The sequence below is a fragment of the Drosophila virilis genome, chromosome 5 (genome assembly GCF_030788295.1).
Source record: "Drosophila virilis strain 15010-1051.87 chromosome 5, Dvir_AGI_RSII-ME, whole genome shotgun sequence".
In the NCBI taxonomy this organism is placed as follows: domain Eukaryota; kingdom Metazoa; phylum Arthropoda; class Insecta; order Diptera; family Drosophilidae; genus Drosophila; species Drosophila virilis.
In genome coordinates this window covers 11,015,593-11,043,497 of record NC_091547.1, presented here as the reverse complement: position 1 = coordinate 11,043,497, position 27,905 = coordinate 11,015,593, and the positions used below count along the sequence as shown (strand labels likewise).

The following is a 27,905-nucleotide window of genomic DNA, read 5'->3' as shown; positions in this document are numbered from 1 at the left end:
GCTCAAAAATGGGATTTGCAGCAATAAAACATGAGTTACGTCGCCGTTTGGGGCGTGGCAGGCGCAAAAAGACTAGAGCCTGTCGTTTTGTAGCTAGGTTGGGCGAGGCTAGGGATGGGCCATTCACAGGAATTCGGCTGTTTGTCATTGAGTTTTTGGTATAGGTTTCAGTTGGACGGTGTTGATTGAAATTTACGATTTGGGCTGGCTTCTTCAGGACTCGCACGTGCTGCTTGTGTTGTTGTTGTTGTTGTTGTTTATGCTGCTGATCGCCTTGTCGCCTGTCGTCGCCCATAAGCGGAAACAGCGCCCCGCCATTGCTGGGCGCCATTTCGCTTTGTCGCGCGCATCAGTCTTATGGCAAACGGAAGTCGTCGCGTTATTTATGGCATACTGTCAGTATGAGCGTGTGTGTGTGTGTGTGTGTGTATTTGTGTATTGGTGTCAGCTCAATTATATTTCAATGCGTTGAATTCAGCTTTTGGCTTTGCGTTTATTTAATAGCTTATTACGGTGCAAATGCCTGTGAAATGCCAATTAAATGTGACATCTGCCTTTGACCAGTGCTTGGCGTGATTTTGATAAATGTTACATCCACATCCACATATATTATATATAAATCTATCTACTTATTTGCGTTATATGGGCGGCATAATCAATTGCTGTTGCGAGATCTGGAACTCTAATTTATGATACTCTGCTTTTGGTTTCAGCTATGCTTATCGGATTGCTTGCCTGGCCCGTCTGGCAAAGCCTCACAATTCCTGCTGATTCCTGCTGGCGCATTCAATGCCAATGATAATTGACTTTTACAAACGACTCGGTCTGCCCACAATTAGTCGGGCATAATGATGCGTCATTATGGCTGTAATTCATCAAGCGAGTGCTGCCGCACTTTTGCTTTGCTTTGTTTGTTCAGCTTTAATGGGCATAAATCATCGGGCGGCCCACTGTGCGTATGCGCAATATGATAAATATTTAAGGCGCTAACTTAGCATGTACTATAATCAGCTAAGGCGACAGTTTTGCATGCTCTGCTCGTGGCTGACAAATGCAAATTTAAATGCGACATGCAAATGACAAGTGCGAGCGAGATAGCGCGTGGCGAACAGAGGCTGTGGGGAAATACTCGTTTATTTATTTGAAAGCATTTCTCACATTACCTACAAAAAGATGTGTCCAAAAACATAATTATACCCTGTAGCTGTTGAGGGTTAAGTGGGCTGTTTTGAGTAAGTAGAAATCAAAAGAAATGGAAGAGGACACGTAGAAATAGGAATATGTAGAGTATTTTCTTCTTTGCCGCTTTCCTTAATAAATCAGATAAATCATTTTAAGAAAATATTTTAATAAATGAATAAAAATAATATTCTGTTTTACCAAACGAAATAAATCTTGTCCAAAACTAAGCCAGCTCGACTAAACCGAAACTATTTTAGCTTAACCCTAGCTAACCTCACTTTATCCAAGCTAACCTAATTTTTTCTAACTTAACTTCACTTTAGCTAACTTAACTTTTCAAAACTTCTTATATTACTTTATACTGTCTAAAGAATGTCCCCCCTTGCTGAGTATCTGCCGCGTTGCGTCGCTCTCAATCGTAGCTTTGTAACTTGTATAATCTCATTTCTGGTTTTTTTTTTTTTTTTTTTGGGCGCCGACTGCTGGCGCACTCATTTTATCTACGTGGAAGTTGGTAAAATAGAAAAAAATAGAAAGAAGCAGAATAATAGAAAGAGGAAGAGGAAAAAGAAAATATAGAAGACACGCTAATAAGTCTGCAACGTGACACTCGGTCGCAAAACTTGGACGGACAGCCGCGGGCCGCAAATGAGATGACTCTATCGGGCGCGGGCATCAGACTAGAGAAATGGCTGACATTTTCCAGCCTCCGCCCCGCCTTCGCACCGCCTGCGCCCCGAGCACGCCTTCTCGCCGCTTTAGATTTGTTGCTATTGCCGCTGCTCTAGTTGCGATTGTTGTTGTTGTTACTGTGATGGCAAAATGTAAATAGCAGACGTGACGCCGTGAACTCCGAGCTAAATGTGACAATAAATGCCGGCGGTTATGTATAAATTGCTAAAGTGTGCGGAAAGATTTACGGTCGTCCAATGCTCAAACTGAAACGGACCCAGCGGGCAGAGCGGGGCCACGTTTATCATGGCCCAGCCGGTGCGCGGGGTTTGGACTAATAACAAACAACAAATAGGCGAAAGGCACTTGGCACAGTCAGCAGACAGCAGACAGCCGACAGCAACAACTGCTGCGGCGCCAGGTGGTGCTTTTAGTATGATTGCCAGGGCAACCAGCAACAAACAGCAGCCAGCAACAACTAACAACAACAACAAACACCGCGCAACACTCACAATGACAGTTTGGCCAACACCAAAAAACACTCACAGCCAAGTCAAAGTGGGCAATGTCTGAGGCAGCGGCGAAAGCTCTAGCTGCTGCTGTTGCGGCTGCTGCTGCGGTTGAGTGACATGACAAGTGCAGTTCTAATACCCTGTAACTATTATTGAGTTGCTGAGGTATAACAGAAATAGTTGAGGTATTTGTGAACAAAGATGCCGAATCGCTTTGAAGCTAAATACGGGGTATATTAGAGACGACCAAAAAGGTAAAAGGTTGAAAATATGTTCTTATACCCTGTAACTATTAATGAGTTGCTTGGTGTATAGCAGCCATAGTTGAGATATTTGTGTTGAAGCTTTTTACAGATAAGACTGGAAACACTTCAAAGCTGAATACAGTGTGTTCTTAGAGTTTTCCCTACGCATGTACTTAAACACTTTTAAAATAAGCTAATGTACCTTACACTTATACACTCATACACATATTATACACTGAGTGCTGTTGAAATAGTTTATGTAGCTATTGCTAACATTATTAAATTTTTCTGTTGAAGTAGCTACTATTGATAGTAATAAAATATGGGGTATTTCATAGTCGACTACTCTCACGATAAGCTGTTGTCAGTTCGCTGGCCCTTTGGCTGGCATGGCTGCAGCACGTGGCTCCCGGACTCAATCATTTGCATGGGGCCAGTCGATTAGCCAGCTAATTTGAATTCAATTAGGCACGTTATTAAAAAAAATCAAAGTTCACGATCCAGGCGCAGGCCCAGGCTCAGGCTTGGGCTCGGGCAGTCTGCCAGCAGCCGCTGACACGCTCGCATAATTTTTCACAGCGTGTCAGTCAATTTTCTCCTGCCTCTTCTTTTGCTTTCTTCTTGTTTTTTTTTTCTTGTGTGCACATTTTCGCCTTAATGAGCTTTTCTGTTGACTTCGACGAACACTTATGCCATTTGTCGCCATATTTATTTTAATGGTTGCTCAATTTAATCACATTGGCAGCAGGAGCAGCAGCAGCTATAATGCCGCCATTAACTTTTACTTGTAATACCCTAACCAGGAGTTCTATAAATTAGACACAGCCAGCGAAACGGGCATGACAATGGGATATAATATAGATAAATATATAAATAGTTTTGTATGTTTAGATAAATATATGCATAGAAACCAATTATTAATAACCATTTTATATTTTTTTTATAGTGTAAAAGTTAGCTTAAAATTGTTTTTTTTTTTTTTTTATCTATAGAAATATATTTTCAATGAAATAAGGGTTGAGTCTTAAGAGAGAGTCTAGGTCTTTCGTCTTGCCGAAATTAGATTTTCTCTCTGCTTTATTTTTTAAGTGTGGTTGGAAAATGTTCAAGATTTCGTTTACGCGACATTTAATTAAGCGCACAACTTTACAAGTTTTAATGGAACGCACACCAGCTACACACACACACATACTCACACGCACGCACATATATAAATATATATATATATATATATAATATTTATAGGTTGTATATGTGTGTGTATATAAATTCATTTGCAGCACTTTGACACGCCAGTTTATTAAATTGACTGCCTGTAAAATACTTGGCGTGCAGCGAAAATTTTTTGATAATTTATTAAATCAAGCGGTTGCTGCTGGTGCTGCAGGCAGCCATCTTTATCAACTGGATGCTGGGTCTGAGCCTGGTCTGGTCTGGTGTGGTCTACATTTTTCGCTTGCCCGAGTGAAATGAGCTGCATCCGGCCCCGGGACTGGGACTGGTACTGGGACTGACACTGGGTTCGGGCTCGGGCTCGGGCAGAGTGCAACTGCAAGCGTTGCATTCTTAACGCCCGAGCACTTTTTGGCCCAAACCAGGCAACAACGGACTTTGGACTGCTTTACGTACGGACAACCGCAGCATCCGGGCGTGCATGTATGCCACGTAACGTATACTTTATTCCTGTTCCTGTGCGCTAGCGCATTTCCTCACACTAACACACACTAACACACACACACACGCACGCACATAGCCGTAACGAATTTTGATGCATTTCCTGGGCGAACGCTCGAGCGCGCACGCGAGAAATTTATGTGCAATCTTAGAAAAATAATGATTATCTTTTATTTTATGGTTGAGCTGCTGCTCCAGCTGCTGCCAGTGGGAAGCCATTGTGTCATATTATTGTTAGTGTTAAGCGAGTCGTAAAAGCGCATAAGCTTCCCGAATATTTAAAGCCATTTTACGACTGTACCGCTCAGACATGTGACCATGGCAATTATGTGGCAAATCGGCACGCCCACAACCTGATTGGCAGGCCGCGCAGGCCACGAGTGTGTCTGTAGAAAGTGTGTAGCATGCAAGAGAGTGTAAGTGAGTAGGCACTTGTGTCTCATTCATTGATTCAGCCACTTGATCAACTTATTAAGGGCGACTCTCATTTGGTATAATTTTTACAAAATGATTTTATATGGTCTTTTAGGATTGTTTAATTATGCGGCATGTTGTTCAGATGATAGCTGTCTCTTGGCCCAGAATAGGCAGTTAGCAGATGGCAGACAGCTGGGCTGCAGCCGAAAAGTAGGCAACAGAATTCTGAGAATTTTTGTTCAAACTTATCAGAGCTTAAAGCTGCTGTAAATGAAGTGCCAGTCACTTAAGCCGATTGCAAGGTATTAGAAAATGTAAATGAAAACATTTGTTTTTGATATTTTCTAATTGGACTGAAAACATGCTTACTTATATTTCCAGTGAAAGATAATACGCTCATGCGCTAAGTCTTAAAAGCTGTGACAGCTTATTTACTTTTGTTCTTCCATTCTGTCAATTTGTAGAAATACGAAATGAAAAAAATTGTGTATTCTGTGTAATTAAAGTAAAAGATCTGAACAGTGTCGAAGAATGAAAGTTTTATCGAAGCATCCTTTGATAAAAATGTTAGTATCATTTACACATGAATATTATAAAGAAACAATGTGGTAAAAACAACGGAATAATGAAAAGCAAACATGAAATCACATCGAGGATGTCAACATGAAGTATGTTTAATATAAATGTTTATCACAAAACATGGACATATATGGCAATTAATTAGCTAAATGGTGCCAAAGGTGTACATTTTCGGTTGGTTAAGAACTGAACTTTGTTCAGCATGCCTCATAATTTTTTTGTTTGTTTTTTAATTTAATGTGCTTTATGTAATTGCAATTTAATTAAATATTTATTGAGATGATGAATACGAAAGCCTTCTATGTTAAAAGGTAATGTAAGGGCGTTTAAGGACAAGAAAGAAATATTATTTGATTTAAAAACATACTACAAAATCAAACTATAGATATACAAATAAGCATTATACTTATTTTTTTATTATTAATAAACTGTATTTTGACATTTAGCTTTAGCATTACATTGATGTTCTTTTCTTCTTATTTTTTTTGCGCTATTGCTGCTCAACTAAATACCCTTTTCAAGTTTTTTAATATACGCAACTTGCTTCACTTGAAGCTGGTGCCTAGTGGCACGTACTGAAATGGCACGAGGAGGTCTCTAATGATTATGAAATATGTACAGCCGGCAGCTTGCCTTGGCATGCCACGAAGTAACCTTAGCCTTAACATATGCGTGAGTATGCATCAGTGTGTGTGTGTGTGGCGCGTGTAAAACTTTCAACGGATAACGTCACTCAAGTGCGCATTCGGGCATCACAAATGACGTAATGCGGCGCGAGCATCCAGCGAGCGAGCGGCTATTCGAGTCGAAGGCGTCGAAGCGAAAATTGTCTGTTCGGGGCTCATTAAATTTACATAACTAATTGAAAATTTTTGGCTAAAATTGTTAAGCAACAGCAGCAGCAGCGGCTAGTTGCTAGCTGCGAGTGCGGCTGTCGAATGTCAACCATAAATTCCAATTAAACTGTGTGCAAGTGGAGTGTAGTGGGCTTAGGCCACCCGGCGCGTCTGTTTTGGTTTTGATTAAGTATACGCCCCGTCCGCTTCGGCCCATCGAGGCACGGACCGGCTGCATGCAATGCAAAATGTGGTTAGCCCAGCGGCAGTGGCATCGGCATCGGTTCCAGTTTCATTTCCATTGCCATTTCGTATGCCAATTCATTTGGCAGGCGATGCAAGGCGTGTTCTTCTTTTGCAGTTTGTTTTGGTTCTCTTTTGATTTTGGTTTTATATTTTTGGCAATGTTTGAGCTGGCGTTTAATTGTTTTATTATCCACAAAGTGCTGGGCAACTCGCGCGCTGCACTGGCAACGCCCCTTGCCGCCATTCGCCGCCCCCATTGAGTGCCCAGTTTTTGGCACTGTCGTTGACCTCGTTGCCTTTGGGGCACTTGCTGCAGCTACTCATATATCTATGGATGGGGTATATATATGGATACATATATATATCCAATTTTTTTTGTCGGTACACTTGTCGAAGTCAGCGTCGCCTGCTGTCTGATATACGAGCGTGTGGCAAGTTTCTGGCTGCTGCACAAATTATGCCAAGTGCATACTTGAGGCGTGGCCTGACAGACGCAGCACAGCCAGCAGCAGGAGCCTGGAGCCTGGAGTTGCTGCATCCACAACCGCAGTTGCCACAGCTCTCGTCATCAGGTCTTAATAACGCCACAGTTGATGCGAAACGAACCTACGTGCTGCCTGCCACAAATTGTAATTAACTTTATAAAAATCTCATTATTCATTTTCTTTGCTCACGGCATTTGTTTGTTTTTTTCACATATTATTTACTGGAAAATAATGCGATTGCATTTCATTGTGTTTTCCCCTTTCTTATGAACCTGTTAATGATCGATACACGTCCGACGGATAAGGCCAACCAACTTCATTAGTCAATGATGAAAACTCTCAACAATGGATTTACACGGTGCATGAACTGAACTTAACTGTGCCATGAGCCAGCCAAGCAAGTATTTAAGCCTGGCCTTAACAAGACATTAAGCTGACACATACACACACAATAAAACTTGTCCAACAACAGTTCAAGTCCAAGTTGTGTTCTGGCAACTGCACTGTGTCAAGAAAAATAACTTAACGGCTATGCTGAACTAGAAGATGACACTTAATTGTGGCTTGCACTTGTTTCAAGATTATTTTACATCGAATACTTTGATAATTCATTATTAAGCTGACCTTTTAGACATTAAGTAACTTTAGATGTTAGCTTACACCCTTTTCACTTGTTTTGATTTCGACTTTACCAAAGCTTTGAAAGCACCTGAAAGCTTTCAGTCGGCTGTGCACACAACAAAGCGCACATAAAGCTCAAAGATATACTGGTTAGCCGCAGAGCGTTGAGATTTAGAAAGTAATCAAATTTGAAACGATTAAAACGAGTAGTATAGCATAGCATTTTTGGCTCGCTTAGTTTAAATAATTGCATGAAACAAAGTTCACTTAAAGTTCAAGCTCTGCCCGCAGAGCATGATGTAACAGCTTTTAGATAATTTTTCACCAGTTTTGAAGGATCAGATCATTTGAAAAGCTTATGCATTATATTCTCTTTAACGCTTATTTAGTTCTTTACATCAAAATACAGTAAAACATATGAGAGCTTTAAGTAAAGCTTTAACGGCTGAAATGCAGTTTTTGCCGTCACGTTGTCCCTCTCTCTCTCTCCCTCTCTCTCTCTCTATTATCGTTAACTACCACTGCTCACCTGCATATTCGCTCTGAAAGCTATTTAAACTGTTTCGCAGACCGACAATAAATGCTTAGTCACAACAAATTGCAGCTAAAATATGTATGTGTGGCTGAGGTCAGCTGCAAATGAAAACCAGTTCGGAGAATGTATGAAAAACTGTCTATGTGTGTTTTCAGTGTGTGTGTGAGTGGAGAAAACAATGAAAGAATTTACTTTAATGGTCTCGCATGTTGCGCATACTTAAGACCAGCTCTTCAGGTGGCCAAGTGCTCTAAATATGCTGTGCGTGTTGTGTTTATTAGTTAAGATGGAAAAAAAAATGCATGGAATACATAAATTTGGGCAATCTGGTCACATAACTTAGAGTCCAGGCCTTGGGCACGTTCGCTTCAATACAGTTGACTTGTCAGCGTGTTAATTTGCTAAATAATTTTCGAATTTCTGTTGCTGAGCCTGGGCTAAGCAAATGGCTATAATTCACCGAGAGAAAAACGCACATATACACACGCATACCCCTTCGACCGACACGCCCACTTAGACAGTAGTTGCTAGTCAGGGGCAGGACAAGGCGCAAACGTGCCAAATATGCAAGCGGCAACAAAACAAACGAGCGCTAAGTGGAAAGGGCTGAAGGACACAAGTGAAAGAAGAAAAAGGAAACCCAAGGAAAGCACATCAACATATATGGCCAAGTGTTTAGTGTGCGCGTGTGGGGGTGTGTGTGTTAATTCGGAAAGGATACAAAGTGGGAAAAAAAACTGTTTATGATTTCCTAACACGATTTCAGTAGCTTTCACAGTTTTTGTTTTTGGTATACCTGGGCCACGCGTTTATTTGTTTGCCTTTGCCCGGCTACGTGAGAAATTTTTGTATTTCGGTTTTGTACTTTTTTTTTTGCTTTCCCTTTTAAGGCTGGTTGGCAACGCTTAAAAATTGCCACGGCAGGACATGTTTTCGCACACGTTCATCAATTAGTGTTGAAGATTTAATTGTGGCACGTGTGAACTTAATTAAATGGCATTAGTTTAGTAATTGTACAGACGAGCGAAGCACACATACACACACGCACGCACTTATTTAATTGCCGTACGGGCGGCCCCTAAAAAGTTTGCAATTAAATTGCAACACTTTGCATGCGTACGTATTTGCATTCCAATTAATTTTTGGAGCATGCAAAAATTTCAGATTTCAAATTTTATTAATATGCATTTAGAGTGTGCCATGGAAGCGAGAAACAAGAATCGGTTGGGTTGCTATATGCCAGCCTCCGCTCAGTTAGTTTTTGTTGATTATTTACCTTTTTACTTTAATTAACTGTGCGCCATAATGTTGGGAAATGCCAGCTGCACTTAATTAGCATTATAATTGTCCTGGCAACCACAACAAACTTGCGTCCTGCAATTTTCAGCTGCATCTTAATGGGGCTGACTAAACAATAGAAATGTAATGCGCAGCAAGGGTTGCTTTGCTTTGCCCGAGCTGCGATTATATAAGGTATTTTGTAAGTTGAAGGCTAAAAATAAATTGTTGACCATAATAATTGTTGCCAAAGCTTGCAGCTTTCTCCTTTACATGGCACAACCATATTAAATAAATCTTAACAAGAGCTTGTTTCTAGGGTTTTTTGCAAGTTAACAATTTTTAAGCATGACAGCCCAACAGACTTCTAAGCAATGTTTAATCAAAACTAAAAATGAAAATATTGAAATTATTCGAAGGCTAGGAAAAAGCGCATGTTTTTTCTAATGATGGTCTGGATATAAGGTACCTTTTCTAGCTGCAGGGTATCGTTAAGTCGAACATGCATTCAGCACTTGAATTTAACAAATAACTGCGTGCTGTGAAATAAATAATAAACTGCTTTTGTAAACAATGCGGCTGATTGCAGCGTGGCAAAATATTTCTGAGGCATCAAATAAATTATGAAGTTTAACATTTCGACCCGTGGGCAACGGAAAATTATTCATGTGACCTTTTTTGTGGTACGTGTTTTAACGGAAACATGTGTCGAATTTTAAGTATACAATTTGCGTTTGCCTTTGTACACGCATATATGATATACTATAAATATTTTTGAATTGTATTATGTTTTTCGGAGCTAAGCTTTCGTGGGTGGCACGCAAGCGAGCACAACCAAAATTAAAATGAAAGCATAAACCGCCCACTTGACCCCAAAAAGGGGTGCGGGCTGGGTCAGATATAATGGCAGCTAACAAGCACGCTTCAAATAATAAACATCGGAAAATGTTGCACAGTGTTTGGTCAGCATTTCGGTTAGGCAATGGGCTGTGCGGAGGGACGGGTGGGCTTATGGGTGGTGGCAGGGTGTGCGGGTTAGTTGCTATAAAATTACCTGAACAACAACATTTTGGAATGCATGAGAGCCGCTTAATTCATTTGCGCACAAACAACGTGGTTGCTTTTGTCGCTGTTGTTGCAGCTTGTTATTAGAATTGAGCCCTGTTTTGGGCATTGCATTTAAATAATGTAAATATAATTTAACTGTTTGCCAGCGATTTAGTTTCAAAAATATTTTGCTGCATTTTATGTCTCGCCATGTTTGTTCCATTAGGCCATTAGTTTTTTTGGGTTTTTTGGCCTGGTTCAGGTGACAATGCAAATAATTAGAGTCCACAATGTGCGCCATTCAATGGACTAAACAAATACCAGCGCAATTTCTAGTGCGTGTGTGTGTGTGTGTATGCCATTGTTAAATAAATCAGAAAGTAATTAAAACAACATGAAATGCGAGTTACACTCTCTGCGGAAGCAGAGCAGGGCAGAGCAGCAGCAGCCCTGAGCTTCCCCTACTTGGCAATCTACACCCTGGCACACACTGGTTTCCTCTGCTGCTACTTTCCTATTTAGTAAACACAACTGAAAACGCGACCCGCTGGTCGCTACCAGGCCAACAGAAAGTAGAAAACAACAACAGAAACAACGAGCGACAGCGTTGGAAAATTGTGAAACAAGCCAAAGAAAATTTGCGCAACGAGATGCAAAATAAACTTAATTTACGTTTATTTGCGTTGACAAATGTTTTCGAAGGAGTGCAACTTTTAATTGCAAAATTTATTTGATTTGCCAGCATTTCGCTATTGGTTGCCCGTTGCCTCCTTCTGCCCTTGGCGACGTTAAATAAAAGATATCCATTACATAAGTTGGCTAACTTATCTGGTTAACCTTTCTTATCAAGGCTGATTAAAATTTAATATAAGCCATGCAAAAAATGTATCAGCAATACGTTGAGTATATCTTATCTCTCTTGTTTTCAACATATTTAAAAAGCATCTGGCAGGACTAGAATATAGATTCAAATAAAAAATCCGGAATGGGCGCCGAGTATATGTTACTTTATTAACATACAAAAGTCTGTGTTTGGACTTAAAAAATGATAATTAATAAATTATGATATAATTGAATATATATTTAAATATATTTAAAAAAGCTTTTTTTAAATTAAATATTTTTTGAAGATTTTTTATGCAAGATTTTAAACTGAATCCAAGCAAGATGCTTCTTATTTTACACAATTTCAATATTCAAACATTTCCATGATGATTGGCCTAAGCCAATCAAGGGCTTCAATTGTTGGCGCCCAACATGGGCTTGCAATAGTTTTAGGAAAAGCACGAATATTTATTTAATACCATTTAATCTGTTCAAATTTGTGCATATATACATAATGATTTTCAAATATTTGTTCTAACTTAATTGTGCTGCCTTTCGGGTCTATTCTGATTGGCATTGTACATGTTGCAGCCTTCGGTTGCATGTCGCTTTTAATTGCTGCGGCAGCCACACACAATGCACACACACACAGTTTAGTCACATTTTTCTAGTTTTTCAAACATTTTGTTTCAGTTTCTGGCAGTTGCATTGGAATTCATGTTGCGCGCAGTGGCAAATGGTAAATGCCGAGCCTTTGTCTGCCGTTTAGTGTCGCAATTTTTGGCAGCAAATTGCGGTGGGTCAGGTAAAATGGCAAGCGTGTGCGTGGTGCGGGTGTGTGTGTGTATGGGTGTGGCTAAAAGCACGTCATGAAATATGCGCATAAACACATGCATATTGTAACAGTTCGAATTTGCGCGCGTTTGCTTGAAATATTTTTTATTGTTATGATGCAGCAGCTGTTGCGGTTTTTTGCGCCAAGCCAACCGCAACAATGAAGCAGGTAAGAATTTAAGTTGAGTGCAACCGACTGCATGATACACGTTCACAATCTAATCATAGCTTAAGGTGGATAAAATATATTTGGGACGATACTTAGAGAAATTTCTGATCAATTTTTTGTGCTCTCTAACTGTGTTTTAGTAAACCTTATATAAATATTTGTCGCGCTCCCTACATCAATAGACTTGATTACTTCTTTCTTCTTCTTACTTCATTGCACAAAGCCAATATACTCTTTTTCCATTGTAAACGAGTAAACAGAAAAAAAAATTCAAATATTCAGTGGCAATCATGCCACATGCGGCAATTGCTGTCTAATTATTTTCTTTCTTTACCGTTCATTGCACTCACTCACAAGCTTACAAGCGGGCGGCTGGAAGAATGTCAGTAAAATTTCAACGGTGTGAAATTTTGTGCAGTTTTTTCAGTGCCGCCTGTTTCTTAAACGGCTTGAAGTTTTTTCTAATGCTTTGTGACTGCAGTCGGAATTTTCATTAAAGCATTTTTGATGTCTAATTTGCATTTTTCTTCTTCTTTTTTTTTTGTTTGCTGCACAGCTGCTGGAGAAGCCGTCGCCTCTTTAGCAGGCGACTGACACGTTAAGCATTCAGGGGATTGTTTTGGCCAAACGAATACCCGCACGGCACAGCCCGTCGCCTAACACTTTTGTAGCTGCACGTTTTTTTTTTTCAGTTTTTTGTTGTTGTTGCTGTTGAGCTGCAGTTGTCAGTTGTTGTTGCTGTTGTCTCTCAGCTCTCGGCTCAACTCTGATTTGGGCCCAGCTTGCAGGCTTTTTGTGTGCGCCTGGCTCGTTTCTTTGGCTGCTCGCTTGTTGGACAAACTGTCGAGTGGCAACACTAATTCGCATGCAGCACAACAACAAATTCGCTATGCACACACACACACACAAGCACACACAAGCACACACAAGCACACACAGGCACACACATGCACACATTTGCAGCTTTTTGTTGGATTTTCAGCTAAATTTGTGCCAGCGCTTTAGACGCCTGCTTTTTGTTAATTTGCAATTTTCTAACCATATCCATTTGCTGCCGCACTCTGAATATGTGTGTGTGTGTGTGCACAGCTGCTGTTGCTGTTATGTGTGTGGGTGGGTGTGGGTGCGTGGCATAGATGTCCGACGGCTTCACTGGTCAGCATTTCGTTTGCTGGCATTAATTCAATTTCTGTTTGCATATTGCCAGCTTCTGTTACTTCTTCTTTTTTTTTTTTTTATAATTTGCTTTAGCATTTCATGTGTCAGTGCGCCTAAATTCATGGCACACTTCTTGAAATGCGATTTTAGTGCTTTTATATGTGACTGCTTTATATATGACATTCCAACTCCTTACTTTATTCTTATGATGATATTTTATGAATTTCAACATTGAGATTTTTTTTCTTCAGAGTAATTGTATAGAAAATTAAACGTGTTTAGCTTCGTAGCTCAGTTAATTTAAATTATCCACACAATTTTCTGTTTTAATACTTAAAAATGATCTCTTTAAATTTTCGTAAATCTAAATAAATCACTTTAATTTTTTCGGAAAGATACAAATTAAATCAAAAAGTTTTAATTTTAGTTTTTAATAAAACCTCGGTCCTGAAGCAAGTAAAATATTTAAAGCTTTATTTATAAAATAAAACTGAGCTAAAAAAAGTTAATAAAAAACAGTTCAAAATGTAACTCCAAAAACCACTCAAACTTAATCTCGACAGCTGTAAAGTTGTTCACAGAAATCAGGAAAGCAAAAAATTGCAACAGAAAAAAGTTGAAATAACATTTAAATTTCACTGTATACACTTTCCACAATATTCACTTAACTATGCCAGAGAATTTCTTTTAACTACTTTATGAGGTTTTTTGCAAGAACTTTTGTAAAATTATTTCTGATATTCATGAATTTCTTTGCCCGAAACTTTTTTGCACTTACCAATGCCTTGGACACCATGGCGAATGCGTGTTATGGTTTTTGCTTGGTCCAAATTGACAAAACTTCTGAGATATCGCTTATGCTTTTATGTCTTTGAAATGCTGCCACATGTGCTAATAAAAAAATTCCAAATTTTTAAATTTAGCAGTTGTTCGAATTTAGGATTTGACACTTGGCTTTTTTTTGGCCACATACACACGTACACACATGCACACACACGTTGGCGTTGTGCGATCTATATGGAATATTGGAATATATAGAGTTGGGATCGCGCACGAATGATTTAAGCGATATGCTTGGCGTGACGAGAATGAGTGGCCAATTGCCGTGAAACGCGCCATTTATAATGCTGCGCTGACTGACGCGGAGCAGCGCCTCAAAGTAGGCAGCACAGTTTTTATTCATATATAAATAAAAGTGCTGCCGTCTATTGTTAGATATGCCACCTGTTGTCTATATTTGTGAGTGTGTGTGTATGTGTGGGCAGTTGTCACTGGTAACCCGTCACTTTGACAGTGGGAAAAGCCCTTAGCCAAGTGCAAATTTGTTGCTGCCAACACGCAATTATTTAATGCAAGCCGTTCGTTCTTATCTGGCCAGGTCTCTGTGTAAATGGCTGGCTATATTTGTATGTACATTAAAGGAATCTGCATAGTTCTCATAGCAAATCAACTGCAGGCTGATCCATGGAGCAGGCGCAGAAGAAACCATAGTCATTTCATTAGACAACAACACGCAGACACACACACAGACACACAGTGGCAAACCTTATAAGCGTGCTGTATATAGCGCTTGCTGCAGTGTCAGTGGCAGCAGCTTACTGGACAGCAGCCAGTATGCTTATCTAACATACAAACACACACACACACAGATACACAGTGTTGTCTCTATTACGTAGTTTGGGAATATTCCGAAGGCTGATAACATTTGAATTTTGGCTTGATTTATGAGGCATTGCATGAAACACCGTGGCAGGCTTATCATCAGCAGAACAACAGCTATAACAATTTTCATGCTAATACTTCAAATCCGTCCTTCCTCCCCCTGCAATTCTATCACATTTAATTTAAGCATTGGACCACAAACTTATGCGTACGCAGAGTATAGCGAAATTTAATATTAAAATTATGCTGAATTCTGATTTGGGTCAATGCGCACTTAATTTCCATATCAATTATTCCAAATCGAATTTCCTTATTTCAGTGTGTGTGAGATTTAACGATGTTGTGTATACATTCAATGTGTCCAGGAGTTATGATAAGCCCTGGCTTATAATATTTGCAGTGTGTAACAAGTAAAGTAAAGCCTTAAAGAACTCAATTCTCTGAAACGTCGTTTGTTGTATTATATACAAGTGGAATCGGATTTGGACAAAATTCTAGCTGCTGTCTTGGGGCAGGTCAATTGAACTCAATAAATTTATATGATTAATTTATATGCAAATGTGTTAAAAACAAGAATATTCTTTCACAATTAAAAATATTTGGATCTTTAGATGAGTCCTATATCCTGCAATGCCAATGAGTATTTATAAGGCCTAGGTCGAGTTAAAGCGAATTTTCCATAAAGGATATAATAACTTTAGCCATAGCTCGATCATCCTAGCGGACCCTATTCTATTTTTCAATTTGAACGGAACATTGATCACTAATCAGTCATATAGAGATAAATATATATTTGTATATACGTACTCAGCTGTAAATACACACTCATTATTTCATTGTCATCTATCAGTAGGCGGGAGGCGAACCTTTATATAAAAAAATATCACTGAAGGAACAGAACAGCGGAAATGTTTATTAGATTTATGGAGCAGTTAAATTTTCAAAAACTTACCAGTTTTTTCGATCTCCTTCTTCTTTATTCAAGCCACAGTTTCTTTCATAGTTGGGGTGTTCAAGGTGCCACCTTCTCCAATATTAAAGTCATATCCTCTCATATTAAGGCAGGCAAATTTTAGGTTCCTCGCCTTTACGGCTGTATCTGTGTGTTGATCATCAATCAGTCAGTCATTAAAAGAGTTTTATATAGATAGATGATATAAGTAATTATGTGAGCAATTAAATATTGCTTAAGCACTGCAAAAGCAAGACTCGCAATACACGAAGTTTTAAAATTTACCGAAATGCTCTTTTGGCGCAGTAGCGGACGCGCTGAAAAGTATGCTACACAAATGTGTTTTGCCGCAGTTGCTGGCTGGAAATTGTGGCATGCTGCACAGCATGGTATGCGATTGACAATTCATGGTAAAATATTTGTTGCCCGAGAATGTTAAACAGAATTCCATAGTGCAAATAGTTTCGCACCTTTTGAACAGCATTACGTGTAGCTGTCATAGTGCCCAATGCCAAGCCAGATATATCTAAAGGCTGGCAGTTAACAACAATTCGACTCTGGCTCTGAAACTGGAATGTGGTGGGAGGATTGCTGTTGTATGTTTGCTGTTTGGGCAGCTTGCAAATAGCTACTGCATATGAATTGCAGCTCAGCACATCGGGGGCAATGCACAAGCTCATATATAACACGAATTTCTAGTCCGTTGCCTGTTTCAGTTCACATATTTGCTTTGGCTGCCTTTAGTCTTTCCATAGCACTCCGGGCTTACGGCAATCACAACTGCTGTTGCTAATATTGGCCCAGACTCAATTGCAAGCTAATTAACATTTTGACATGCACTTGCAATTGGGACTTAAATGTTGTCCCATTTCGCTCACATACTTTAAGTACTCGAAAAATATATAAATTGTCTATTTACTTATTAAGCCATCTGTGACTATTGTGAGCAGACTTTGGAGCTGTTTCTTTGTTGGCTGCAACTTCCTTGCTTGCTTCCTGCCGCCAACATTTTTAGGTTTTTTTTAGTTGACTTCATTTTTGGTTTGTGGCCTTTGTTGTTGCAAGGCTTACTGCAGCCGGGCAGTAACTTTTTGACTCTTTCGCATCACTCATTTTCATTTTAGACATTGCCCCTCAGTAGTTTTCTTTTTCTGCTATTCTGTTACTGGTATTCTTCTTCCGTCTGGCCTGCAGTTGCCGTCTTAAAGTTCTTCAAATAATTGCCCAACCAGGGAAAAGGGATAACTTTGTGTGCTTTATTCTTTTGTGGTTCCGAATTCTCGGGTTTTCTCATTCTTCTGTCTTTTAGTTTGCTTCCTTCATGTTTTGCGGGTATTTTTGGCATTTTTCTGTGCACATTTCTGTGATTTGGTGGCACAGCAAAAGCATAACGTCTAAATTAAAATTTAAGGGGAATCTAGTTTTTCAGGCAAATTTATATTTAATTTATAATTATATAAGAACATAAATGTAAATAATTAAATGAAGCTTTCAATAAAATTCTAGTCTGGAAAAATAATTGATTTTGTTACCAAAATACCCAAAATATTAAATAAATCTTAATTCTAGTTGCTTAGTTTCCATTTCATAGTTTTTTTTTTTCAATTTATAGAAATCTTTTTTCTTTTCAATTAAAACAAATCAAGGGAACAGTAAATAAAAAAGCTGCAGGATTTGAGCCAGTGACTTCACGCATACTAGTCAACGACCTTATGACTGAGTTGTTTTTTGATGTTGTCTTTCCAACCAACAGAAAACTACTGCAATTTCAGCTGATTGGCCCTTACCTACTCAGTCAAGGCTAACTTGCATAATCTATGTATATAGATTAAATGTAACTCCCAGGTTTGCCTTAGTTTTAGTGTGTTTAGTAATAAATAATAGGGATAAAAATGCTTTGGAATTTTATATATTTGGGGAACCAGATACAGGTACAGCTAATTAGTTGAGCAATAAGTGAGTGTACTCATGAACATACCTAATGTCCAGGCAGCCAAAGTAAGTAAGAAATAATATTAATTAGAGCTATGAGTTATAAAATCCTCTCAGTAGACTTCAAAGCAAAGCCCCTCGGTTTGCCTTTGACAGCAGCAAGAACAACAACAAATATTAAATGCCGCAGCAATTACATGCAACACAGGCCGCAAAGTCAGACTCTACAGTCAGCTGCATGCAGCTCTTCTAATATTACAGCAAAGTAAAAATTTAATTAGCTAGTATTCCATTCGGTGCACTCGCTCAGGCTACAAGGCGAGTGGCTTCAAGTCACTTGCCAGCTGGTCATGTTGTGTGTGCAACAAGGCGAAAGTTTCAATTATTATATGCAACAGCCTGTACTCTTTGGAACTGCCGCCTGCACTTTATGCCAGCTGCCAGCTGCCAGTTGCCATTTGGTAGCTGCCAGTTTGCCAGTTGGCTGTTGGTAGTTAGTCAGGTTAACGTTCTTTCTGCACTTGGCCAATAAAATGTTGAGTACATTTATAATTTGTGGACACTGTTGGCCCGTCGTCAAGTTCATTAAATTTTTCATGGCCATGTACTTTAATTAATTTTCGCAACAGTCGTCGCTGTCTTTGTCGCCGCCACTGTGACTCGTTGGTATGTGCGCTATTTTGATATGATAACTGGATCATAATCAGCGTATAATCTTTATAGACAGAACCGGCAGAATGAACCGGCTAATCGGCAAAAATTGACGCACATGCAATCAAACGCCCACAAAGCATAAAACACACGAAAACTATTGACTATTGCGATTGACATTTACATATAAAGTTATCGTAAAAATGGAATTCATAAGGAATGCAACGTGATAATGGCGAGCACGACGTGGCAGACACCCACGATATTTTACTATATAACTTTTAAGACCTAAAAGGAGGTTGCCTTTTACCATACTAGGCAGTCAATTACCATGCATCAAGCTCTCATCAATATGTTAGTAAATGAGTGATTACATCCTAAATTTGCAGAGCTTAGCTTTGATAGTTGCTGAGTGCGGATTAAAGAGAATGAACAATAAAAAAATATTAATAAAATATCTTTCAAATATGTATACTCTATATGTAGTTATTTTCAATACTCATGAGCGATTGGCGATTTTTTGAACATTCCATATTTGGAGGGTGTAACATGAAACACAACAACGTTTGGCCAACCCCTTGAACAACTAGTTGGCGTGCAGGGTATCGAAAACTGTGTGAAACCGCCAGCAGGAGCCAAATGATTGCCATTGCCAGTGGCTGCTGCTGTTGTAGTTGCTGCTGCTGCTGAGGGTGTTGCTGCTCTTGCTGTTGTTGTTGATGTTGCCGTTGCCCTTCAACAGTATTCAATAAGCTTGTTTATGGCTTAGACAGCAGACACGCAGTGCAACTAATATTGAATACGCGTTTTAATTGAATTTCACGCGCGTTCATAAACTCGACGCGTGCCCCAGCTCTGGTTAGTTTTATGGCTCAGCCAACCAGCAACAATTGCGATTTCTATTTCTAACTCCATTGCTATTTCTGTTTCTATTTCTGTTTCACATGGCTGCACTGGCAAGAGTCGAGCATTCACGTCAAATCAGCCCACAAAACCAAGCCACATCCATCCACATCTAACCACGTTTTCATTCACATCCATTCAGATTGAGAGCGTGTTTAATTGCGCGCACTTCTTGTTATTGCAATCGTAAAATCTTTTGTTATTGCCGCACAACAATTTGTCCGGACCCGGACCCGGACCCGTACGCGACCCACCCATCGACTCGCCCAGTTGCATTCAAGTATATACAAATAATAATAACAACAGTGACATCAGTGCGTATACGTAATGCTTGTTGTAAAAATAATTATCGGAAATTATATTACCGCGAAGTTCATTAGGAATTATTACCAAATACACACGTTTGTTATCTCCTCCATCCCTTGCCCACCAATTGTCTAATTATATTAGGCATTTTTAATTACACGCTGATAGCCATCGGCAACATATCAAAGTGCCTATCAGGAGCCAAGGAAAATAATAAAAGAAATTAATACTGCAATGCGGACATTCGATTGCTAAGGCTGGAAAATTTTTGATTTATACTGCAATAAATTAAATTAGTTTCTGTAGAACTGCAAGTTATCAATATTTAATTAAACTCTTATCTTTAAGAATTTGTGAATCACAATGGATTTTTAAATTTTATTTTTGCTATAAATCATGCTTTGAACGAAGCATATACATACTATAGATTGCCGATAAAGCTAGAACAATTAGTTTATAAAATTTATAATCTTCAAAGGCTTGTGAATCCCAAATCACTGCTAATTATTGTTGCGGATACTAAAATATGTTATCTTACAATCAAAAATCAGGAAAACCATAAAATAAATTATATGATCATTCAATTTTTACTGCTGATAACAACGAAAAAGCTCAATATATATAATATTCTGATTTTAATGGGCATGTTATAAATTTAAGAAGTTTGGCTTATCAAAATTTGTCTAATTTAGTGTCTTGGAAAATTTTGGATGAATAGTCATGGGGAATTCCGTGCTAAGGTTTTGGAAAAGCACAAGTTGTACATATTGAACCTGACATGAATTTATTTGGCTTTAGCTCAGCTTGACGCCATGAGAATCGCAGAGAAGGGCGACTAACATGCGTATGAGTAATACAATAAAACAAGCACAGCACAGGGCTCGCTGCTATTCGGCACTTTTGAATTTACTGTTTATATATGCCATATATTATAACAGATTTATATTTAATCATGCAGTAAATTCCGTAAATTTCTATAAAATCTTATCTTTCAAGAGCTTGTAATTCCCCACATGCCACTGTCCTCTGAAGTGTTTCTACGAGTAGCTAAGGGGAATACTCCTTGCTAAAAATTAATTATCGCTCACAAAGTTGGACATATTATCACCGACTACTAGAAAAAATCGTATGTTACTCACAGCAGTTGTTTTAATTATGGTACTTAAATAGGTATTGATAAAAAATGGTCGCATATGAATGTAAACGGCTTATCAAAGGTAAGGTTCACTTGGAAGTGACCCCATGACAGGCTGACTCATGACTGACATCGACTGTTATTGCAAGCGCTTATGGCCAAAAACAAAACACATTCTGTTGGCCCACTCAGCCACCAATTACACTGCGAGCAGTAGTTAAGGCACGGTCTGACGCTCAGTTGTCGGCCGCTTAGTGCCCTGATGTCTGACAATCCATCAGGAGTTAACTCAACGTAACTCAATGTCGAGCAGGCGTTGGTGCATTTGCCACGACTTCATTTCCGCTGGCAGCTCTTGAAAATGGCTGCCTGGGGCGACCGCTGCGGTTGCTGCCCCACTCGTTATGCAGCTGCAGCTGCATCTGAAACTACAACTGCCAACTGCAGCGCGTTTAGTATGCAGTGCAGTTGGAAGGCGTGGCATTTGCTTTTAAGTAAATAATATTAATCATACGCCCGGTGGTGCCACGAGCTAGCAAACGCTCCGACATGCATCAAACAACGAGGGCGCTGAAATTGGAAAATTGAAAATGCATTGCAAGCGACGGCAGCTGCGGACAAATGGGGTGGCGGGGGATTGAAAAATAATGCTGGCATCGTGCGAAAATGGAAATGAATTACGCTTATTTCAGCAGTCGGAAGGGAGAATGGAAATTTTTATGCGCATTTCTGTCGCTCTTTATGAGCGACGCATTATGTCAAGTGCCTCGTTGTCTATCTTAGCTTATTGTTTAATTTCCCCGAATTTGATTTTGCAATTAGCTGGGGTTAGCGTTCGCCTTGCTGGTTCCAATGAAATCGTCCGCAAATCGTCGGGAATTGCAGAGTCTATTGTTATTCGAACATATATTTTCTACCTATCCAGACAGTTCTGACACTTCTGTATAGATAAGATGTTCGGTTTTACGAATCGAAACGGAAACATTTTGAGTGCTTAGTCAGCCACTCGAGAGGGTTCACCCACGGTGTTTCAGTTATTCGTTGCGCAATGCTTAATGCCTGATAAATGTATCGAGTGGCTTAGTTCGATAACAAAAACAAGGCATTCAAAGATAAAATGGCATTTAAATTAAATCAATTGAAATTGATGGAAAGTCCAACGATCTGGCCAACTAATGCGCTGCACTTCGCTGGTGGATACACTTTTTAAATTATTCTAACTTATAAAATGCGTTTGCTCTCAAAAAATAAAAGGGATAATTTTAAATATAGCTCTGAAAGCACATGAAAGCTTGCATAAAAATTAAGTTCGTTTACTCTTAGACAATAGGACGGGATAGCTTTAAAAGCAGCTCATTAAAGCTTTCAAAGGTCAGCTGGTTAGTCAAGCTTTTCAACCTTAAGTGCATTAAATTGAACATGTTAAATTAGTTAACTTTTAAAGTCTGAACAAAATTAAAAAATTGGGTGGATGACTATGAAATAAGCTTTGAAAGCACATAAAAGCTATACTTCAAAATGAGCTTTGGTGAAGTTAAATTTTAACTTAATTGTAACCAAAGCTTAAATGCGCTTTGAATGCTTATGTTCACATATTTAAATTGTTAACTAACATATCGTAGTTGTATTAAAAGCTAAAAATAACCGATATATTCTTATCTTCAATTATGCTGAAGTTTTTCTGTAGGGGTTTTATTTTGATATCAGTTTCATTTAGTTTAAATATAATTAATCAATACATATGAGGCCTAAAAATATAAGCTACCATTGGTGTAGGGTAATTTTATATTTATATCATATCAGCTTGTCAAAACTTAAAGGCCAAAGCCTTTGGCATATTTCATTCGCTTTTGACATTCAACACATTTGCCGCCTATAAAAACGTGGGTGCCTTTAGTTGCCACCAAAGTCTGCAGAGAACGACAACGCCGTAAACGTGTAGCACATCCAAAAAAAAAACCTAATAAGAGTACAAAATAAAATTGTAAAATGTTTTCGCTTACTTTGCTTGCCTGTTTGGCTATCGCAGCCTGTGCCACGCCCAGTCAAAGATTGGGTGAATCGAAGCTTTTGCAGGCCATTCGCAGCACCAGCGAGCTGCAGCAGGACAATCCGACACGTTCCCTGGAATGCTTCCAGTATTACAGCGAAATCTTCGATCAGCTGCTACAGCAATACGAGCAGGAATTCCAGGCCTGCCAGAATACATCTCAGCTCCAGATCTCGCTGGCGGATGAAAGCTTTAAGCCTGTCCTAAGCTCTTTGAACAACAGCGCGGCGAACGCCTGCGAATTAATAGATAATTGTAATAATCAATTGGATAGCTTGACAAGTTTGGCCTGCTACTCAGGGGTGGTGAGTAGACAAAAATTGTTTATAATTAAGTTTGTAATTAACTTTATGTTTGTATTTATATTTGATTAATAGGGCACCAGCGATGCCAAAATCATGTACAACATTTCGAACACAGCCAGCCAATATTACGGCCAGCTGCATCAGCGCATTCAAATGATTCAGTTCACGGAAGAACAGTGCACGAGTGAATCGAAGCGCAGCTATGAGCTTAGCACGGATCAGGCTTATGTCAATCTACAAGGCTGTCTGATGGGCAATGAACCAGTGCCGGTAAAAACCACATCAGTTCCAGTGACAACCACACCAGAACCAGTTCCAGAACCGACTTTTTCGGTTCCAGTTACAAATACCTCAGCTCCAGTTAAGACAACGTCAGTTCCACTGATGACCACATCTGTTCCAGCTGTAAATACAACTACTCCAGAACCAGTTCCAGAAACGACTACATCAGTTCCAGTAACGACCACATCAGTTCCAGTTAAAACTACACCAGAACCAGGTACAACTTCCTCAGTTCCAATTAAAACAACTCGATTCCCACGAAGGACCACAAAAGCTCCAGGTAAAAGACCAAAGACTACATCTGCTCCTGTTATGTTTACGTCGGCTTTAACTACGGCTACGCCCACGACTTCTGACGCACCTGGTTACCAACCGAGCCTGAGCGCTGAGCTGAAAAAGCTGCTGCATTCTCTGCTACACTAGACAACATGGTTTATGTCGCAGCGCAGAACTGCATTAAAATAGGTAACAAACTGACAAACATTGGCTATCATTCGGGTCTGAAAGGGGGCCGCAAACTTTTGTAATCTCGGTTGGGCGGGGGATCCCCACAGAAAAGAAACAGTAAAAGGGAAAGTAAAGAAAAAGCAATTTTATGGAAATGTTGGCCAAATATTGACATAGCCCAAGCCCAGCCGACAACTTCAATGGTAAACTTAACTAAACCAATTGCAACTCTGCAAGTGTAACTTACATAATTAACGCTTGTCGATGTAAACTAGTTTCTATACCGATGACTGACAGACTAGCAGATGCCCTGTACACAGTCTTAGTGTAGAATAAATTTATTTTAAAATAACTAAATAAATGTTATATTAAAGTATTGTAAGAAAATTGCTGTGAAATAAAATTTAAGTTATAAGAATACCAAAAAACGTAACACAACAAAAAGATTTTCTGATAAAATATTGATTGATTAAGAATATATGCAGACAAATAAGAATATGGAACCCGCTAACACATGTAATAATTGGTATATATTTTCTTATTTATATTCGAATGCTGTTGATTTTGGGTTTAAGTATTGTCTGTAAATATTTTAATTGCCTGCATATGGGGTTCATAGTTGAATATGCCACGCTTTTAGCCAATCTGAGAGTATAGGGCATTAAATATATGCTAAGATGTTGCATATCCTTTGACAAAGTTTTCGCACTTGCCGCTGCCTTTGAAAGTTTAGCACAGTTTCGAGCTAGGATCAGCTTTGGTCCGGACTAAATAAATGAAATTCCAATTGGCTGGCTTTAAGTCCGAGCATTTAACAGTAAAATAAACAGTTGCTGTCTTTTGGGCCAGCGGTGTTTTTCATTTAAATTTAATTGAGTTTGCGTTTGCTTTGGCTTTGGCTGTTGATTGTTGTTGCCTGCGGCATTGTTGTCATTGCAATTAAAACAAATTAGAAATGTAGGCACAGACACACCTGCCCACACGCGCACACAAACATTAACCCTAAAAATCAGGCAATAGCTGTCGCCAGGGCCGCGTGTCCTTGCCACAGGATGCAGCCAGCAGCTGATTTAAAGCGTTGCCTAGTTGCAACTTTCTGGGTGTGTGTGGGGGTGTGCGTGCGTGTGTGTGTGTGAAATGTTAATGCAGTTCGAGTTCTGTTTGCCTGGCTCGTTGAAAATGGTTGCGCACAAAGAACGCAATTAAGATATGCAAATTAGCAGCTGCCACGCCCCTCGCTTTGTGCGCAGCAGCAGCAATAACAGCAGCAGCCTCTGCAGGTGAGAAGATTTGGCAGCACTTGCGATAAATATGCTCATGCAAACAAAATCTTGAAGACAAATAAAATAATTAAAAGAGCATTCTAAAACTTGCAATTTTCTTTTCGGTATAGAAAAGCTTTGCATCCTACGAGAGCTGCTTCTCCCAGTGAGTTCTAAGTCGTATAACTGATCAAAAATGATTTGAAGAGTCTCAAAACAATACAGCAAAAAATATCTAAGTGGGAAACATCCAAATCTTTGGCAATGACAAAAAATCTAGAACGTTGCGTTGCTATATGCGAACTTTAAACAGAGTTTGAATTTAGCCTTCAACTTGAGTATAAAAATATGAACGACTGCGCTGTAAAGAAAATTTCAACAGTATTCACAATTCTTGATAAGATTGGCGGAACAATTTTGTGCAAGGGTATTTAGTAGCAGAGAGCCAACAATTACTTCAACAATATTCTTTCTATATACATGATTGATTTGAACCTGTGACCTGCTGCATGGCAGCCACAAAGTGATTGAAGTGGTTTATACGATTACGAGTAAGCCATTAAGTGGTTATCAAAACTGGCATAAACTAACCTCACCTAATTTGTATGCTGTCTGAAAAGCGATTGTATATTGTGTACAAAACCCTTCAGGGTACTTAAAAATAAAGTCAAAACTGCACACTTATCTTATACCCAGAAATAAATGCCATGCACATCAAGGAAATATAAAAATAAAAATAGTTAACTCATACGCATTTGCAATTTATATTGACCTTGTTGAAAACCAATTAAGTTATATGAATCACAAGCGCGATGACTATCGATTTATAACTTATTCTGAATTATTTTTTGTTATTATTGTTTTGCCACTGCACGTGGCATGATAAGCGACTGAAGACGACACGCACCGAGATTAGATTCGTGTAGGGTTTAATGGGTTAAGTACAACGAGCAACGACCAACTAGCATGATAATGTTGAGCATAAGTTAAAAAATAAATAAAATAAAACAAACAGATATTCAAGTATTTGGCTAGACATTTTTGTGGACATGTAATGGGAATATCAACCAGAAATTTTTAGCATAATAATAAATATTTGTATTAACCAATAGTGTATTAACCAATGTTGGCCAAATATTGACATAGCCCAAGCCCAGCCGACAACTTCAATGGTAAACTTAACTAAACCAATTGCAACTCTGCAAGTGTAACTTACATAATTAACGCTTGTCGATGTAAACTAGTTTCTATACCGATGACTGACAGACTAGCAGATGCCCTGTACACAGTCTTAGTGTAGAATAAATTTATTTTAAAATAACTAAATAAATGTTATATTAAAGTATTGTAAGAAAATTGCTGTGAAATAAAATTAAAGTTATAAGAATACCAAAAAACGTAACACAACAAATAGATTTTCTGATAAAATATTGATTGATTAAGAATATATGCAGACAAATAAGAATATGGAACCCGCTAACACATGTAATAATTGGTATATATCTTCTTATTTATATTCGAATGCTGTTGATTTTGGTTTTAAGTATTGTCTGTAAATATTTTAATTGCCTGCATATGGGGTTCATAGTTGAATATGCCACGCTTTTAGCCAATCTGAGAGTATAGGGCATTAAATATATGCTAAGATGTTGCATATCCTTTGACAAAGTTTTCGCACTTGCCGCTGCCTTTGAAAGTTTAGCACAGTTTCGAGCTAGGATCAGCTTTGGTCCGGACTAAATAAATGAAATTCCAATTGGCTGGCTTTAAGTCCGAGCATTTAACAGTAAAATAAACAGTTGCTGTCTTTTGGGCCAGCGGTGTTTTTCATTTAAATTTAATTGAGTTTGCGTTTGCTTTGGCTTTGGCTGTTGATTGTTGTTGCCTGCGGCATTGTTGTCATTGCAATTAAAACAAATTAGAAATGTAGGCACAGACACACCTGCCCACACGCGCACACAAACATTAACCCTAAAAATCAGGCAATAGCTGTCGCCAGGGCCGCGTGTCCTTGCCACAGGATGCAGCCAGCAGCTGATTTAAAGCGTTGCCTAGTTGCAACTTTCTGGGTGTGTGTGGGGGTGTGCGTGCGTGTGTGTGTGTGAAATGTTAATGCAGTTCGAGTTCTGTTTGCCTGGCTCGTTGAAAATGGTTGCGCACAAAGAACGCAATTAAGATATGCAAATTAGCAGCTGCCACGCCCCTCGCTTTGTGCGCAGCAGCAGCAATAACAGCAGCAGCCTCTGCAGGTGAGAAGATTTGGCAGCACTTGCGATAAATATGCTCATGCAAACAAAATCTTGAAGACAAATAAAATAATTAAAAGAGCATTCTAAAACTTGCAATTTTCTTTTCGGTATAGAAAAGCTTTGCATCCTACGAGAGCTGCTTCTCCCAGTGAGTTCTAAGTCGTATAACTGATCAAAAATGATTTGAAGAGTCTCAAAACAATACAGCAAAAAATATCTAAGTGGGAAACAGCCAAATCTTTGGCAATGACAAAAAATCTAGAACGTTGCGTTGCTATATGCGAACTTTAAACAGAGTTTGAATTTAGCCTTCAACTTGAGTATAAAAATATGAACGACTGCGCTGTAAAGAAAATTTCAACAGTATTCACAATTCTTGATAAGATTGGCGGAACAATTTTGTGCAAGGGTATTTAGTAGCAGAGAGCCAACAATTACTTCAACAATATTCTTT

At 39.0% G+C, this 27,905-nt stretch overlaps 2 protein-coding genes across 2 annotated transcripts in view; one reads left to right on the top strand and one right to left on the bottom strand.

The window, feature by feature from the left end:
• LOC6626296 (uncharacterized) overlaps nucleotides 1-14,373 on the bottom strand; it is a 40,647-nt gene extending 26,274 nt beyond the window's left edge. Inside the window, exon 1 of the mRNA XM_032435686.2 lies at nucleotides 14,094-14,373. Within this exon, the coding sequence (XP_032291577.1) occupies nucleotides 14,094-14,111 (18 nt within the window). The 5' untranslated portion in view covers nucleotides 14,112-14,373. The remainder of the gene's footprint in view (nucleotides 1-14,093) is intronic.
• Nucleotides 14,374-22,778: 8,405 nt separating this feature from the next.
• Nucleotides 22,779-24,326, top strand: LOC6626297 (uncharacterized). The gene is made up of 2 exons (XM_002050405.4): nucleotides 22,779-23,211; nucleotides 23,284-24,326. Exons 1-2 carry the CDS (start codon nucleotides 22,846-22,848, stop codon nucleotides 23,914-23,916), a joined length of 999 nt encoding a protein of 332 aa, XP_002050441.1. The 5' UTR covers nucleotides 22,779-22,845; the 3' UTR covers nucleotides 23,917-24,326.
• The last annotated feature ends 3,579 nt before the right edge of the window (nucleotides 24,327-27,905 follow it).